At 39.9% G+C, this 18834-nt stretch overlaps 2 protein-coding genes across 3 annotated transcripts in view; one reads left to right on the forward strand and one right to left on the reverse strand.

The window, feature by feature from the left end:
• Window positions 1-4478, forward strand: part of osbpl6 (oxysterol binding protein-like 6) — a gene marked incomplete at both ends in the record, with an annotated part of 50484 nt that extends 46006 nt beyond the window's left edge. The window contains 4 exons of the mRNA XM_080753305.1: window positions 655-799; window positions 1818-1944; window positions 3661-3783; window positions 4367-4478. Of these exons, the coding sequence (XP_080609431.1) occupies window positions 655-799; window positions 1818-1944; window positions 3661-3783; window positions 4367-4478 (507 nt within the window). The remainder of the gene's footprint in view (window positions 1-654; window positions 800-1817; window positions 1945-3660; window positions 3784-4366) is intronic.
• Window positions 4479-10252: 5774 nt separating this feature from the next.
• Window positions 10253-18179, reverse strand: prkra (protein kinase, interferon-inducible double stranded RNA dependent activator). 2 transcript variants are annotated; one of them, XM_080753155.1, is made up of 8 exons: window positions 17970-18179; window positions 16816-16991; window positions 16320-16401; window positions 15007-15085; window positions 13680-13797; window positions 13483-13577; window positions 13232-13394; window positions 10253-11949 (listed from the first exon to the last, which is right to left on the reverse strand). In XM_080753155.1, exons 1-8 carry the CDS (start codon window positions 18029-18031, stop codon window positions 11792-11794), a joined length of 933 nt encoding a protein of 310 aa, XP_080609281.1. In that variant the 5' UTR covers window positions 18032-18179; the 3' UTR covers window positions 10253-11791. The 2 variants fall into 2 exon arrangements, with proteins under 2 accessions (XP_080609281.1, XP_080609280.1); XM_080753154.1 differs by having other exon boundaries at window positions 15007-15088.
• Window positions 18180-18834: the final 655 nt, after the last annotated feature.

An 18834-nucleotide genomic window follows, 5' to 3' on the forward strand; every position in this document is an offset into this window, starting at 1 on the left:
TTATGCCATTGACTCTTTAATGTAATGGAATAATTATTAAAGGAGAGTTTTGGTTAAGAAGGCTATCTTACCTTTTAAAGTACTTGCTCCCCCAAATGATGGTCCAGGTGTTCTTTTTCAAAAGATGCAAAACATGTCCTACCCGACCAGGACTTAAGACAGGAGAGAGTGGTTAGATTGTTAATCTGTTTATTTCACTCGCTCAAAAGTCACCCAGCGCCGCCATTATTGTCGTAAAGCCGTGAACTTTCAACTATGGTTGAAATCTCGTCTCTTGCAGGACACACAGCATTGGTTGAATCAATGCACAGCCAGAAGACAAGGGAGAGACGAGATTTCAAGTTCAGCATTTTAACAACAACAATGGCGGTACACTGCTAATATTACTTCTCGGATGGGATACTAACAGTATTTGCGGCAGACATGTTGTGAATAAATTGAGTTTCGAGCGAGTGAAATAAGCAGATTAAGCCCTTGTCGGTTAGGACAAATCGACCCAAAATGGCATGACCCAATATTGGATCTTTTGAAAAAAGAACACATGGACCATCATTTTGGGAAGTAAATAAGTACTTTTAAAGGTAAGATAACTTTCTGGGCTGAAACACTCCTTTAATGACAATTCCTAACGATGTCTGCGTTTGTCTCTTCTAGGGAAACTACTGGAGTTCTAATGTGAATGAGCTCCAGGGGTTTGTCATGGATCAAGAGGGCAAAGTTGTCCACAGGCTTTTTGGTAAATGGCACGAGGGCCTTTACTGTGGTGTCCAGCCTTCTGCTAAGTGTGTCTGGAGACCAGGTAAGCAATTAGCTTCTTCATCCAGAGTCACACTCAATACAGATTGGTGGCAATTAAAGGAATAACCTGAACAAATGAGTGGAGAAACATAATGGAATAGAAATGGAACATGGTGTACATATGTTACAGTTGAATTGGCATGTATAAAAAAACAGCTGATCAGTCCTCTTGACCTTGATTTTGCACAGTGTTTTCTTATTTATGTCCACTCAAGGGAAATTGCATACAAGGACATAAATATTTCAGGTGCAGCAAGGTTACATTCTAAAAATCAAGGCATATGTCCTCCTCATGATACAATGGCAACTCCATGGGCACAAGCAGTGTCTCTGCCATGCCATAGCAGAGACAGCACAACACTCTGCAAGCCCTCCTGCCTCGTTTCTGGGCATCCCAGGTTGTCGAACCCCCTTCTCACAACCAATCCTCGGGCATATCCCATACTGGACCACCAGAGAGTCCACTCCCGCACTGCTGCCCGGTGTCAAAGCGCTCTCTGTAGCGCTTATTCTGAGCCATCACTTTTATCCTTTGATGAAATATTTCTGTCCTGATGGGAGTGGTCTTTTCCGGGATGAAAATGATTTGAAACTTATGCCACGATCTTTGCTGTCACCAAATCTCAATCCAACTGAACGTCTTAATGTTAGACTGTGCTCTCCAATGCCATCAACACCAGATGTGGAAATATCTTTCGTTAGAATGGTTCTCCACTATCAACTAACTAGAGTTCCAGACTACTACAATCTATGCCGAGGCACATTGACACTTTTCTGGTGGCTTGTGGTGGCCCAACACCTTACTAAGAAAATGTTTCTTTCTCTTTGTCACCCGTCTGTATCTGCCCGACCATGCTGTTTTGCTGGTGTGTGCCCATATGAACATACATTTTATTCATTTTCTCATATACATGCAGGCATAAGAAATACTTATACTTGCGTAAAAATATAATTTGTCAAGAGGATAAAAATAAAAATGTATGTATTTTCCTGTTCCTTCCTTTGTATTTATTTGTCAGGGTCCATGCCTACAGACTATGAAACGTACTACGGCTTCACCAGGTTTGCTGTTGAGCTCAATGAGCTTTGCCCTGAGATGAAAGATTCACTGCCGCCTACAGATGCCCGATTCCGACCTGATCAAAGGTACAGACTTGAATCCACTCCACTCCATCAGACTCTACAGCCAATGGGGAGGATGGGAACTTGTGTAAAGCAATCATGATATACCTGTAGGTTGAGGCCGTGTTTTGCTGCCATCTGCTGAGAGAACATGGAACTGGTCCTAGTGAGTGACCCAGTGACAAATTAAACTGCTGTACAAGTGAATTAACATTACAAGGAAAGGCAACATTAGGCACAGGCGCTCAACATTGGCACAGGGGAGGGTGATCACTGGTAGCCTAGCACAGCTAAACTATCCACCCATGTTAACGCAGGGGATATACTGCAGTTAGTTGAGTATATAGTCTGGCTATGCCAGGCTAGATCACTGGCATAGTTGTGAGAGAGATGTTTTTTCTTTTAAAATTAAATATATATATGTATAAAAAAACCTAGTCAGTTAAATGTTAAAGTTAAAGTCCCCTCACATCTACTTACAGTATATACAAATTACATCCTGCTCATAATTCTATGTTCATTCAAACTCTGAAGGCTGACTGGGGAGGGAGTTTGGGAGATAGCTGGGTTATTGAGTCTAATGATCATTACATCGGATCCTGATATGAACAAAAGTATTTCTAAAGAAAGAAAGAAAGATTGTTATGAACCAGCACATCGGGAGCAACTAGGCGTTCAGCATCTCCCTCAAGGACACTTCGACACTAAAGCTGGTTGCACACTGCTGCGTTTTTTCGTTGCGTTTTGGAAATTCGGAATCTGCCAAAACATTTTTCAGGCCAAGGAGAGAGAGAGTTGCGAGAGAGAGCAAAGGACCCAGTGGTGACAGTTAACCGATTTAGTGCCATTCCCGAGATATCTCGCGAAATGTACTCGAGTATCTGTAGTGCCATTCCCGAGATATCTCGCGAAAAGTAATATATTACTGTAACGGCGAGTACATTACCGAGAAGAATGGCCGGAGGTCCGGAGACGAAATCCGTCGCTGATTTCGCATCATCACGGCTCCACGAGCACAAAATAGTCCCATCCATAACATTGAGGTGGACGGGGGATCTCATCTTTAATGTCCATTATCTCAAAACTACACTTTAGAAGCTAGGATGGAGGCAGATGCTCGCTTATGTTACACAGTTATAAAAGCTCCCGGTCCGCCATTACACAACTCCACGTGGACAAGGATCGGTTCCGGCGCAGGACCCGATGACGTCAGACCGGAAGTGATTGCGCTGTGGACTTCTGGCCTTCAAAATAAGACAACGGGAGTGAATGGGACCTGAAGGAGGCACTCTGGACATTATAATCCGTTAATGTCTGGGGCTCAGAATGAGTTAAGACATTTAAAAAAAATCAACCCTGGTCTGAAAATAAATACGAAACAGGCGTCAGTGTGCAAACCTGATTGACATAATGCGAGGTTGATTTTTTTATTTACGTGCTCTGAAATTCGCTCTGATATTCGGCCGAAAAAACGCAGCAGTGTGCAAAGACCTTAACTCTGGGGGTGCCCGGGATTGAACTGGGAACCTTGCGGTTCTCCATCCATTGATATGGCACAATTACTATCAAGAAAATGAAAACTTGGTACTTCATGTCAAAAAAGTTGCTGACCCCCTGGCCCCTGCATTACGCTGTTAATCCTGGTTATGGCTGATAAGATCCATATTTTAAAAAAAAAGGAATTGATGAACTGGAGTTCAAACAGTTTAAATGTATTTTTTTACTGTCCTGGTCCCACAGGTGTCTGGAGGAGGGGAACTTGGAGATGGCATCGTCTGAGAAGCAGCGTATCGAGGACCTCCAGCGGGCCAGGAGGAAGTGGAATGAGGAGAACAACGTCAAACACCAGCCCCGCTTCTTCAAGTAAAGACCACCTGCTATTTTACCACACTGGACAAGACCACCCATTTTCCCTAAGGCAGTGGTTCTCAAACTTTCAAATTTCAAGGTCTCCGCCTAACTCTGACAGTGTACAAATGGAACCAAATGATCCCGTCACTTGAGAACCCTAGGGCAGTGGTTCCAGTGTTCATTTCGTCAATTAAAACTATGACAAAAAACACCTTTCTCCACTGGTGAAAACTAAGCGATGACGACTAAAACTAAGACTATAATGTATTGACAATTCTGTCAACAAATAAAAACTAGAGTAAAATGTTTGGGAGGGACTAGTGGAGGAGAGATCCAGTAGAACTAAAAGACAAATAATTTTATGTTTGGTTGCTCTCGGGTGTTGCGCTCTGAAAATGGCAGATCTACGAGCTCATCACACATCGCGTTGTGAGCTTGCCTTGTAGATCAGCTATTTTCAGCATGCAGACAAGCAGTCAAGGCCCGCCAAAATTCATTTTTGTCATTTTTGAAATACAAGCAACCACATATCCCAGTTTTATTAGCTATCAATCATTTTTCCCTGATAACTTATTTTCTGTTTCTTTTATCCCAGGAAAGTGGTGGACGCCAATCAGAGGGAGAGGTGGGTCTCCAACAACACGTACTGGGAGCTCCGCAAGAACCCAGGCTTCATCAACATGGAACAAACGATAACCCTGTGGTAGCACCTGGGACCGCTACCACGTACTCCATTATCATCATCCTCATCATCATCATCGTAGAAAAGACAGCTGTTACCTATGCACAATAAGGTGTTATGAGAAAACATGTTAATGACACAAAGACGCGTGTGCTGTGCATGGACATTAAGCGACTACGGAACTGAGAGATGACCCGTAAAACGAACCATGGCGGCACAGCGGTCACCGCTCCAGGATCACATTCATTGTGCTTGCAGAAGCTGGTTTGACCAGGCAACAATCTTTACCAGTCTCACGTAGATCTATTCTAAGCCGTTTTGACTTCTCAGTATGTCCTTGCCTTAATAAAGTCGCCTGTATCCACATCACACATTTGAGAGGTTTTCAGTACAAGTCATTTAACATCGGGGAAAAGTGGTCTGGTTTAGATTAGTCTATGAATTTGACTTTTTTGATGACCTACTGTATGTATCATGCATGATTAGTGCGCAGCTTTTCATCGGCATATGCCATAGTTACTATATCAACATTATTTGTTGTAGAAAAAAAAGAGAGGTATTTTTGTAAAATATCTTGGACTGGTAGACTTTACCGAAAGGGTATTGAGTGGTATAGTTTTGGCAAACTATATTATTTATTAATGCCTTTTACTATTGTTGAAACTGTTTCATCATAACAGTATTCTCTCCTGGGGAAAGAAATACATGTAATTGTGGTGTAATTAATTGGTATTACTGATAATTATGATTCAATTCCAAAGACCAGCCATTAACTAAAGTCATCAGTTTGGAAGGAAGTACTGTACTGTAGAAGATTATGGCTATTACCCTGCCCGCAGCAATGCATGACGGGGTATTGAAATTAGTGCTGTTCATTTGTCTGTCTATCTTTCTGTTATGGCTGGATTTGATTGAAACTAAGTGGGAATCAGAAATGGGCTGCCCCGAAGAGATGATTAACTTTTGGGTCAAAAAGTAACACCTCAGGAACGACCAAACATTGGTGTGGCCAGGGTTTGCATCCCAAGGTAATGGTTATAATTATTACATAAGCAGTGTTGATACGCTCCGCCGATGCTGGACACTTGGTATTGTGCTACCCCTACCCATAGTATATGTCTTGTGTCAAGACATATACTATATTGCAGTAACCTTGCAAGACTACTTGAAAGCCAGGGTCTCATGGAATTTCACCCCCTCTGGTGTAAATATAGGGACAACTGTTCACCCCAGTTTGCCTCATGAGCATCGTTAGCCCTGTGCCCTATCCAGCTCCCAAAGTCTAATTTTAAGTTTTGACACGTGAGACCTTGTTTAACACGGTTCAGCTCCTCCACATCACTTTAATTCAGTCCATATATAGTCGGCCAGTCAGTCTATACTCCTATAGAACTCATGTGACACAGTGAAGTATCTTGGCTGTAATACAGCATTTTGTGACATCTCTCTGAAATGTTAGCTGTAGTGAAACAGGAGTGAACCACACCCATTTTTTCATGTACAGTGAGAGGTCAAATATCCTTTATGTGTAGCCACATGACTGCTGTGGGTAAAACGTCTGCTTCTCTTATATAACTGGCCAACTATGGAGAAGCTTACGACTGCATTCAAGAAAATACATTGCTTTTTATTTGCGGTGAAGACAGCACATGGTCCAAAAGGCACAAGGAGTTTCAGCTATTTGTGGCAAGCTGTGGTAGGACTACTTAAAAGAAATAATGCTTTTAATGTTTCACCAAATCATTATGGAGAAGTTGAAGCCAAAGGCAAGACTTTTTTTGTCTGTGTACAACAATGTGTACAAATATGGTGTTTTTTAATGTGTTAAATTTCCCAGAGAGTTTACTGTTATGATATGAGCCGCTGTTATTTTCTTTTCTTAAGTGGATTAATTGCAAAGCTGACCAGCTTTAACCAACCACTTTGTGTCAAAATAGGGAAAGGCACAGTGGTGTCCAGTGATTGAAATCACCCCAAAACAAGCAAATGAAACATGAATATACTTTGTGCATCTGGAGTGCATTGAAGTTTTGTCCAGGACTGTGGGATTATGACTTGCTATGGCAACCCATGGAAAATAGTTTTATGCGTGAACAATGAAAAATATGTTGAACAAAAACTATGTGAAGCGAAATTCATCTTGTGTGCACTGTTCAAGTAGTACCGTAGATTACAAACCAAAAAGATAGAAATGCTTTTTCATCCATAGACTTTTGTTTGTCATTCAGTGAAGTCTCTTTCTTTGGATCACATACTCAGTGCTACAACTTGTCAGCATCAAGTCCACTTGCCGTGCCTTAAAGCATTTATTCATGCCTCACATGCAAAGAAACCCCCACAATGCCAAGAAGGTAAACCATTCAGTCTACTAAAGCCTGATTTATACTTTCGTCATGTGATGGAGTGTAAATTAAGCAAAACCCAAAACATCTTCAAAAGATTCTGCCTGTGTACAAAATACTACATACAGTAGACAGAACATGCATACATATTACAGGATTCAGATATAAAATGAGGGATTAGCATGGTCACTTAAGTGCTTGTAAGGGAAATGTGGGTAAGACAAGGAAGGGACTGTTTTTAAGTATTTAGTTTTGTTTTTCTGACTACTATGTGTAATCTGACTGTAATATACAAGATGATCCTCGTTCTTCTGTTAGACTCTGTAACCAAGGTCATTACTGGTGATCACTGTAAATACAATCATTTACAAGATGAATCACTATTACAATAGCATATTCCTGTTCCCCCCCTACTTCAGTGGATAATAGGAATTTGTATTTTATTTTTTCTTTATACATTTACTCCCGATTTCTGTCTGAAAGATAGGGTCTTGCTACGTTTAGTCTGTGGTGTTGTAGATTCAGACTCTGAACTTTGTTCCATGTGAGGTAAAAAAAAAAGAAAATACATGAGATTTCATGTTGCTTTCATGTTCCAATAGGTCAGACACCTCATAAAGCTCCTAAAGAAGTTCATCAGTTCTCGTACTTGCATGTTTAAACAACATAGCCTGCCAATGAATGTTGCAAATGCCTTACAAAAGGTTTTTGTTTTTCCTAAATTGGACTTTATCTTTTTTGTGTGTGTGTGTGTGTGTGTTTCCAAACTGACACACATCACTATTCACTGTGTCGGTTGTGTTCTTAAAATCCATTTCCAAATGGTACCTTCAAAAGTGCAATTTGAATAAGTACATAATAGTATATTTCCATGAACACTGTACACTGCTGCTACATAGTGCTTGTTCTAATAAAACTGTAAAAACTCAACTAAGGTTGATTAACTAGGCTACCTTCTGTATAGCTTTAAATTAACTTCAAATGTGTGTGGTGTGTGTGTGTTATTTGTTTTATACAAGTACGATCTAGACAATATGTACCATATTTAAACAATACAGTGTAGCTCAGTAGCCTCATCAGAAGCGATATGGGGCTACTCCAAATGTTCGTCCAAAATGAAAATTTCCGATCTATTTTTGGCGACGTATAGAGGGTCTAAGCAAGTTAAATGAGAACACATTGCTGTTTGTGTAGTCTACAAAGGATCACTGTAGTAGTAGTGGTGCAGTACAGTAACAGTTAACAGCTCTCACTTTCTTTATATAAAAATGGTAGTTAGGAGTGTCTAAAATGTTTAAGATCAAGAGGGCAGGGGTCATCAATATGCCCGTACACCGACAAATGTGTCCGTGGCAAAGACTAGGCACATTTTAGATGTTCTGTTTTACAGACCATTATAATAGTTCTATTTGTTTTTTTAATCATAAGACCCAATTACTGAATGCCAGAATATGTATGATACTGATTTACTGACACTACGTATGGCAAATTATGAGTCAAAAAGGACAGCGGTTCTCAAACGTTTTATTCGCAAGGACCCTCATAACTCCAAGCATGTACAAACGGAACCAGATGGACCCATAGAGTTACAGATATGTTCACTCATTTTGTCATTTTGTATGTCCATGGTAAAAATGACATTTTGACAAAAGACTGGGATTCAGAAGGGTAACTATAGCATATGGGGAGGGAATAATCTCTACTGGACAGCCGTTTATGATGGAGAAATGATGTGAGCTGACCATTGGAAAGACTGGTGAGGAATTCATTCAAGTAGCCTACTACATCAGTGGTTCTCAAAGTGGGTACCAGGGACACTGGTCTACATGTTTGACCCCGTCACTCACCCGTCCAGCACAACTGCAGACATGACACAACACAGCATCAGCATTGACTGCACATCCAGAGGTGAGTATACTGTAGATATTACAAAATAGTATTCTAACTTCCTATGGTACTGCACGGCACTGGTTCCCAAACAGTGGGTCGGGACCGATTTATGGGTCGCGGACACATTTTTATGGGTCCCTTAATTTTTGTTTCCTACATTTAAAATGTAATCATTTCAAAATACTTTCAAAAAACATTTAAAAAAAGGAAAGATTCTTCTAATTAAATAAAAGAAAATGTAAGAAATTCCATAAATGAGAAAACAAATGTTTAAGAAGAAGTAGTGAAAATAGCCAATCTACAAGCTTGCAACACAAAGCGACGAGTTGTGTGCTCGTAGATCTGCTGTTTTCACTAGTTTGGATCCCGGGCAAACTAATGCCCAGGATCTAATCTCTCTCTAATCTCTCTTTTGACCTGAAAGGTTTGGGAACCACTGCTCTATAGTTAGCGTGTGACCATGCAAGGAGGATGTCTTTTGTTTCACGTTATTGGCATTTCTTACGTTCAATTCCGAGTAAAAGAAATGGCCCAAACTGCTTTCTGTATTATTTTGTGAAATTAAGGTTTTTCCATGAGTCAGATTGCTAATAAACTTGCTTCTGAGTGGAAGACCAAGATGCACAATTGCTAAAGAGGATAGGTACGTCATTAGTATTGAGAAACAGCCTGGGCTCACACCATAGGATTTTAAAAATCTATCTTCTTGTTGTAGGATACTCCTTTAAGAAGTCAGAGTTTTATACTACACATTTTAAAACTGTCTGGAGTTATGAGACATTACATTGATCAGGAATTAACTTTTTTGTGACGTCAAACGTGTTTCAACCAGTCAACAAAGTTGAATGAACACTAAAACCACAGGCAATATCAGAGGAAGACCTGAATATCTGTTGAATTACCATGGTCTTGCTCTAGCCAGCTGTACAACGCTCTGCCCTCTTGTTACTTGCGCAAGCAGAGTGCACAAGTACTGTAATCGGCTGGGTATGTATGTGGATGTCCCCCTTTTTTGAAGACCGTAGCCCTGAAACGGCTGGGATTTTGGGAATGTATGTGGGTTGGTATATAAGAGCGTTCTTGGTAATGTCTTCATTAACATCCAATGAGGCCAGCAGCAAACACCTTGTGGCGTGCTCTGCTTGGGCACAAGTAGGCCTGACGGTAGGCCTGCTTGTAAGTTAGCACATCGACAGAGTGCAGTTCGTGTTTTAATTGCTTTGATTAAATTAAATAAATTAACAATTCTCATTACATACAGTGATACTGGATTGCATAGATACTTGTATGCATATTCACATTTGTACTAGTCAGCAGCATAAGATCACCGGTTGGATCTCTGCATAGGCCTAGTTATACAGTGACAGCAGTGCACGCCAACATGTGGGCTGACATTCCAGATGTGATGCTATTGTTGTAGACTCAAATGAATCCAGCCGGGATCTACTTTTACTCCAGGCTTACACTTTAATGAGTTTAATCTCTAGGTGTATGGTCATATTGTAGGTCACATGAATACTCAACGTTCTAGCAGTATTCTCTGCCAGAGCCTGATTAAAAGGCAGCACAGACAGTTCAGTACATTTATTAAATATATCACACATACACAGTTTGCGTTAAGCACTACAGGCACACGGCAAATAATGGGATGAGACCAGTCAAACAGGAGTGCAGCTGCAGTAATATCTAGTCTCATAGAAAACAAGTACAGTATATGGAAGCTGCCATACCCAAGTTGGACCTCAAAAACTTCACGTCACAGATGCCATACTGACAGATGGAGTTATGAGCCGAAATCAGTCCAGTCAGTACAACTACAGACAACAGGCCTAGGAATTTAAAAAACAAGCACATACTTCGCCACAAACAGACCTATCTGACCAGCTCGGTTTGCGCTTAATATGTTGGACAGACAGACTGCATCGCAGTGGCAGCTACACATTTTACAATTACTCCAGGATGCATTTGTGAATGAAAAAGAAGCAAGAAGCTCAGAAGCAAAACTTTAAAATAACTAAACATCAGGCAACATTATTTTTCTAATGTAGAGTTTAACACATTGCACAAGAATCATGAAGCCTCAAATATACACTGAAAACTAGTGCTGGGATATTCTACTTAAAAGTGACATTACAATGTGTCATGGAACAAAAAACGATATTTAATTCATACTTTTAATTCTTACAGTCACATTTCCTCTAAATAAGTTTAGTTACACAAGTCGTGGTGCTATCATGTTGTATATTAATTCATTTACAGAAATCATACTACTAAATAAACTTTACAGAATATAACATGAGAACTCATGACCATGAGAACAATCTCTAATTGACTCATCAGAATAAAAACCATAAATTAAGATAACTTCATATACTGTAGTTACAGTCAATGTGATTCTGCCAAATTGGTTTCCCCTGCATCTAAATGAAGCACAAACTGACTTTTTGTAATTAAAAAAACAAAATCGACCTACAATATCTTATCAAAGACAAGAGGCACAAAAGTCACGAAAACTAAAGATCTTCATTGCTGACCAACATACTAAGATAGGCTAAACAGAATTCAAAACCTTTTCACCTAGGCAATGCAATGACCTACATAAGTGTAAATGATATAAATATTACATTATAGAATGTATTACTGCAGCACCCATTCCGCAACAAGAGAAGTGCTTTATACTGTTAATAGTTTTACTTTTCTACGTGACTTACAGTAAACTACATTTACAAATGATAGCACACAAAAGTATGATGACATTTATTTTTGTTCTGGCAACTAATGCTTATTTTTGAGGTGTGGGCAATTAAAGTTTTGTTTCTTCTCCTTGCAGATGCTAAAATATTGTATAACTCAGGTCGACGTCCCTCCATTAGCTGTGGCCCCATAATGTGCCTAAACATGCAGTAAAATTCTCAGTGTTCACATAACCAGAGTCTCAAATTGACTCAGTGATAAATGAACACTGACACTTTTACTGTCTGATAAACGCATGTACAAACTAAATAGCAATAGGGAGACAAATGAAAAAATGTTGCTTTGTAATAATGTGATAATCTTCCTTATTTTGACAACGTGGCCGAAAGCATTTGTAGAGGACTGTGCGGGTTTATTTGATGGAAGCCACGATTTTGATATACTGAAGTGCACTGTGTGCTGCGTCGTTGTGTGCGTTGCTACAGGAGATTCCTGTGCCGTGGCACACAGTCACAGGAGAGGTGCTGAGCTCCGCCAGGCACTGGTACTGACCATTCACTGTCAGCTCATCTGTGAAACCACAGTCACACATTTTACAGTGCAACAGGTAAAACAATGACTGATTTCTAACAAATTAAAAGCACAATGACACTTGGTAGAGGTTGACACTTGGTAGGGGTTTGGGTTGTTGTTGCCATGAAGTAACTCCAAGTATTGGAGAGATACTGTATCTTGCTGACTTGCTCTGTTACTCTGGTCATTAGAAATGTCATGATCCATTGGGGATGGGACGATAATCCTTATTAACGTTTGTTGTGATAAAAACTCGTATCGTGGAGATAGCAGATCTACAAGCTAACAACACGTTGTTGAGAAAGTGGTTTTAAGCATTTTAAGCTTATTTGGTACATAAACAAATACAAACAAAGCAGATTCTGCCAATATGATATATACGGTATACATAACAAAAACCAGTACAGCATTTTTCTAACTTTATTATGTTAAAGGGATATTACACTTTCAAAAAAACTTTTAGGTCTAATCAGGCTTTTATGAACACCCTGAACAGTTTTTAATTTGCTTCATTCAGTATTTAGATATTTGATGTAAATGTTACCAGCTCCAACACGCCCAGGCCCTCTCCACATACACACCCAATGTAACTTCAAACTTCATTTTAACCATGATAGATTCATTAAAAACACCCATTATTTTTTCTGGTGACTCATAATACCCTCCTAATACGTGAGCAGACCGTGTTTTTTCAATAACTTTTTTCATTTATTTTCAATAAAATATTATTGTATTTAATGTTTTCCATTTTCCCAAAGAATTATTAAAAATGATATGTGTATTAAGATTTGTATATTGATATGTGTATTTTGTATGACCTTTATATGTCTTTTGGGATATTTTGAATGATAACATGTATTGCTATTTGCATTATTGGATGGGTTTATACCCAAGTGATTTGTCACAGCAAGCCAGCCAATTAATGACATCAGTCAGCCTATCAGTGCATAGGTGAGTCTATTTAAATGCAGGTGTGCATGCCCAGTCCTTTATGTCCTGAAGATCTATTAAGATCAAAATGTTGACCAGCAATAAACTTAAAGAGCTTCCTATCCATCCAGTGTGCAGGCTCTATATGTCCTTTTTAAGGTACAGTAGCTACCTACACAACTGAAACCGCTATAAAAAAAACTGGCATTAAGCTTTAAACCCTATATACTGTACTTCCCTTTATGACAAATGACAAAAAATAGAGAATTCTGAGATGATTTTACATTTGTTTTAACATCTTTTTTTTTTCATTAAACTCTTCACCTATAATAATTTGCTCATAACTTACCTATGTTGCGGTACGCCACTTCAAAGCCCTGTTCTTTCGATAGCTCCGACATCATCTGAATGTAGTCCGTGTTGGGAATGCTGAGCGGGTTTCTCTTCAGTAATGACATCTTCTCGGCAGATGAATTCCGCAAGTTCTCAAATCGAACACTGGGCTTGGGTGTCTAAAATAAAATGTAAAAACATTAAACAAAACATTACAGTTGTCCACAACAGTATTGCCCCTTGAAACGCATAGAATACTGGACATACCCATGTGATTTCTGAACATCCTGACAAGCTTTGAAGCTTTGCCACCATCTTGTCTGCTGCTGACCTTTTCGCGACCTTTTTTGAATTGCCCATAGCTGAAAACATTACAGATAAGTTGAACAGGTTGATTCATTTAAAATTGTGTTTTTTTTTTTTTTTTTTAATCTGCTAAAGACAATCATTAAAATCATCCATACCAGTCTCTGACAGGGATTCCATCCGACATGTAACCGTAAATTCTCTCTTGTGTGGTGGGCCAGCTTCCATCAGAACCGAGTACTCCGGAAGTCGCCATCCCCTCTGCAATGCTAGCTCCTACCATGAATGGATAGGCATTTTAGCAGGGTCATAAGCAGCCGTTTCCATGCATTATGCTGTTTTATACTGCTACGTGTGCATTATAGCAGGGGTCTTGAACGTTGTCAGGCCAAGGACCCCTTAGCTGAGAGAGAGATGAAGCAGGGACCCCCAGATTCCATATAGTTTCATCATTTGACAGAAAATCGTCAGTGTATTTTGGATTCACGTCAATTTGTGTTATCAGATATGTAACCACATGAACCGTCAATACTTAAAGGACAACTCCACCCTAAATCACTTCTAGGCTCACTTCTAGGCTAATTTTCCTACTTATATTGATCCAAAAAGACTGTCCATGGGGTCTATTAGGCAGAAATGCCCCTGTTGTCCAGTTTCCCCAGCAGAACCCAGCAGCTATCATAGCATAGAGTGGAGCCTATAAGCCTATCGCTTTTAAACTATTTTTTTGTGGTCAAAAGTGCTTTTATTTTTTCATGAATGTGGTACTAGTTGTCATTATAAACACATCCATGCCATCGTTGTCCCACACAAGCCATCACACTCTGCTAAACAGATATGCTTTGAGTTATGCTTTTATGTGTTTTGCCAAGACCCGGAAAAGATGCCCTGTGATTGGCCAGTGCAGTCACTTTGATTGGCACTTTTCAACACAACAAATAGTTTAAAAGCAATAGGCTTATAGGCTTCACTCTATGCTATGACAGCTGCTGGGTTCTGCTGGGGAAACTGGATAACAGGGGCATTTCTGCCTAATAGACCCCATGGGCAGTCTTTTGGGATCAATTTAAGTAGGAAAATGAGTTGTCCTTTAATAAACTTGACCTTTCACTCTGTACTTAGTTGGCTAAAGTTCTTAGAATATGGACGTTAGGGTTCAAGTGGTTAATATAAAAAAAGGAGAAAAAAGGTTTCTATCACACAAAGATTTGAAGGACCCCCTGTAGTAACTCTGAGGACCCCCTAGGGGTCCCAGACCCCTTGTTGAAGACCCCTGCATTATAGCACTATTAAAATCAACACACATGCAGGCTCACACACAAACACTATCACTGCTTTGGGGTATTTGTTAAAGAATTTCTAAAAAGTACAAGCATGCTCCAAGTAGGATTTTCACATCAAAACATACACCATCTTTTTTTATGTAGTACTGTATATGAACATGCATACAAAGAAATAGCACAAGTCAAGGCAAGGAGTCAGCACCTGCAGTATCCCCACTGAGTTGGGCTGGTCATTGGGCTCTGCTGGGACACCATTACTCTCAGTCTTGATGTGAACGTTCCTGCTGGTAACGACATGTACAGTAGTTGGTGATGACTTATACAAAAGCTGCACATCATGACTTAATTTTTGAGCATCAGGTCTTATGGTAGCTCTCCATCAAACTGACTACTACAGACTACTAGCGACTGGCAGTCGAATGAAGTCGGAAGATCAAATCAAGTCGGTTGGAAGGTGTAAAAAAAAAAAAAAAAAGAAGAACAAAAAAAAAAACATATTGCTGAATGCACCTGAGAGCCGATACAGACAGCCGGCTCGTATGGTGCTAGAAATATCTTATGGCTTGATGTCTTTTACAACATCTAACATAACCATGAAAATGTACATGCTTAAATCATTTGAGAAATTATAAAGACTAGCCCTTACCCGTTCAAAGATATGAGCTCTGAAATGATGTGCAGTGTGTGGGTTATGGGGTGTGCACTGTGCACACAGTATATGAGGGATGGAAACTAACTTTAACTGGTGCTTGCATGATAATATGTAGGAGCATCAATGTAAGAAATACCCGTTTCGTTGTACCGATCTGCATGATTTTTGGACAACATCTGTAACAGGGCCAGACAACCCCCCCCCCCGCCCACACACACACACACACACACACACACACACACACACACACACACAGCTGGTTAAACATGTTGCCTCATGCTAGATGCAGAATAGATATGCCTCATGCTAGATGCAGAATAGATAGTAGATACAACATAAAAATGCTAATATACAGCATATAATTTGTGAAAGTGACAAACAGGCTTCACAGTTATGTCAGGTGTGTTCATATGCTAATGGTGATGCGATTTCAGATCAATTGCTCCAGCCACTGAGGAGAAACGCTGTGACAGACAGACACTCAGACAGACACTCAGACAGACAGACAGACAGACAGACATTTGGAAAATTATATGTTTGATAACTACTGCACTGCAGGGTGCTTAGGACTTGGGCACAACACGTTTTATTTTGTTTCAACTAATGCTTTCGGCTTAGCGCACGCAGCAGCCCGCTGCTACCAAACGGCCGGAAAGCCAACCGAGCTGTCTAGTCGGCTTTCGACGCTTCCCTACAACTTCCGACCCGACATTCCACCACTCAACAGCAGATTTTCGGCAACAGACGCTTTCCAACACTTACCGCAGCCGATGTCGGTGCAGTGGAGAGCTACCTTTGGGTGTGAATTGCACACATTAAGTTCAAGTAAACGGATTAATCAGACATGGTTCAAGTTGACTTACACTGTCCCAACATCTATCTGCAGAATGCTCAGGGCAGCCTCTGCAGCCTGATGTTTAGCAGCTTTTTTACTGGATCCTTGACCTGAGACACAACACATATTATACGATATATTACACAACTGATAGTTTCAGGTGGTCAAGTTGCCCCAAAACCTGACTTGCCAATGATGTAAACAGGAAAGCAATGAATATAAACTGCCCACCAAAAGTTTGGAAACTTAACTTCTGTCCATTATTTCTCCCCTTTAATAATACCAATTGGTGTATATATGTTTTATATTAATGATATGCTCCACTACCCTACTATTATTATCTTCGAATGTTCCTAGTCCTCTTGAAATACTGTATGAGTTGCTCAATTTGTTGTTGTTCCAATTAGCCAAGTTATGCCTCGCATGAGATGCCCCCCCCCCCCCCCCCCTCCCCTAAATATCAATAGCAGAGAAAATGTAAAACCAGTCAACCACACAATGTCAGAAGGCAAGACAGTAAATACCTGAGCAGCAAACTTCTCCTATAGTAACTTTGAAGATGAAACTGGGCTGGTGAGCCTCCCCTTCAGCCTTCTCCATCACATACACAGGAAGGTTGCCAGTTTTGGTGCCATATTCATGCAGGATCTGTATAGGGGTTTTAGCAGGGCTCGGCTTCTGGGGTTGAAGAGTATTCAGGCTAAGACCAAGTGTAGATAAATAGAAGATTAACATAGCCGGTGGGTGTAGATCCATACTCAAAACCAGAGACAGATAATGTAAATAATGGTGGGGAAGAATTGTTAGAATTATTAGTGTAATGCACACACATAGGCATGATAGGCTAAATATAAAAATATACAGTATAGACTATAGGATTATGTGAGTAATTATTATAACAATAAATAATATAACAATAAATAATAATCATAAGGAAGTTGGAACAGCAATTGCTTCCGAGGATGAAATGAGAATAATACGAATAGTAAACTCAAGCCAGATGAAGTATCTACCGTGGATACATGAAGAGTGGGCATACTTGGAAGTGGGAACTAGGGAAATCTGTGATCTTTACCCGATGCCCACTCTCTTTTGGTGCCCAGATTTCCCTAGAGTCCAACTGCCCACTCTACAGAGGTGCCCACATTTCCCCAGTGCCCACCCTTCTGGTAAGTGGTAACCATTCTAACGTACACAGATCAGGAATCGAGATAAAAAAGGCTTTAATTTATTTATCTGTGTTCTCAATTTAATTCACAGATGCCCCTGTTTAAGGCGGTGAGATTGTACTTGGCATGCCAGCTGCAAATATACGGACGGTAAATGTTGTTGGCCTACAAAGTTAACCTCATTCCTTGGGTTGCTAACCAATATCTATCCATCTTGTCGTGTTATTCTAGTCCAGTGGTTTTTAACCAGTGGTCAGGGGACCACCAGCTGCGGTCCTTAAGGGGGTTCCCAGGTGGTCCCCAGCTAAATGATGGAGAGTTGGTAAACAAAATGGACCCTAAATAGATTTTTTAACTCTTGAGTGTAAATAAATATGGTTCCATTTTACGCTCTCAAGGGTTGAAAACCACTGAACAAGAAATAAAAACATGTATACCGAGGAGTAATGATGAAAACAGAAGGAATATTCACACAGTAGCCAGCTCACACAGACGTTCAATGAACTGACCTCGTGCTGAGTGCGGGTCTAATGGCCGTGGACTGATATCCCTCTTGAGACATGTTCTCCATCTTCTGACGGTTCAATCTACAGATTCACTGGCGCTAACAACCAAATACGATGTTTCTAGCTGTCTGAATGCGGGAATAGTCGAGCTAATGATGAAGTGAACTAGCGTAATACTGGGTAGCAGCTAGGAGAGGAGCGGCTGGAAGTTGCCAAGATATTTGACAACTTATCAACATCCGGTTCACAGGGTCGAGCTCTTCCATCAAGTAACATGTCTGGACCGGCCTACACTGCCATCTAGTGGCTGCCGATGGAATTAAAATAATCTGAACTACAGTGTTACTGTGGTCATGTGGCTCAGCTTGCCCCAAATTAGGGGTAAATCGATCCAAGTCAAGGGGTAAATTGACTCACATGATATTCTAACAGTTTAAACTTGAACAAATAATGTACCGGTATTTACTTATCAGTAATATTTTAATAACACATTTCCCTTTTGCAAATAGTCTTATTTATTTTCTTACGGTTAATTAAACCGTAAGAAAACCAATTCAATAAAGTTTGTTATTCAGAACCTTTTAATATTTGCCCCACGGTCACCTTTTGACAAAACCTGTGATTCAGGATGATCTTTAGCTAAATGAATCACATAGATTTATAATAATAATAATAATTATTATTATTATTATAATAATACATTTTATTTGTAACACACTTTATATTTGTGACAAATCTCAAAGTGCTACATTCAAAAAGTCACTTTTATACTTTGGAATATCACCAACATGCATGATATATAAGTTTAGACCTGGGTAAAAAATGTACTTCGACCAGCAAAAAACACTTTTTTGTGTAGAAATGTGCT

This window comes from Nannobrachium achirus (assembly GCF_963921795.1).
Source record: "Nannobrachium achirus genome assembly, chromosome: 22".
Lineage (NCBI taxonomy): Eukaryota > Metazoa > Chordata > Actinopteri > Myctophiformes > Myctophidae > Nannobrachium > Nannobrachium achirus.

What these genes read in the sequence shown, in the direction of transcription:
- prkra (XM_080753154.1), bottom strand. Translation starts at nt 18,031, where the DNA reads ATGGAGAACATGTCTCAAGAGGGATATCAGTCCACGGCCATTAGACCC. An exon ending in GGAATCCCTGTCAGAGACTG is followed by an intron (nt 13,578 to 13,679) that starts GTATGGATGATT and finishes TAATGTTTTCAG; the next exon opens with CTATGGGCAATTCAAAAAAG. An exon ending in AGTGGCGTACCGCAACATAG is followed by an intron (nt 11,950 to 13,231) that starts GTAAGTTATGAG and finishes GTGGTTTCACAG; the next exon opens with ATGAGCTGACAGTGAATGGT.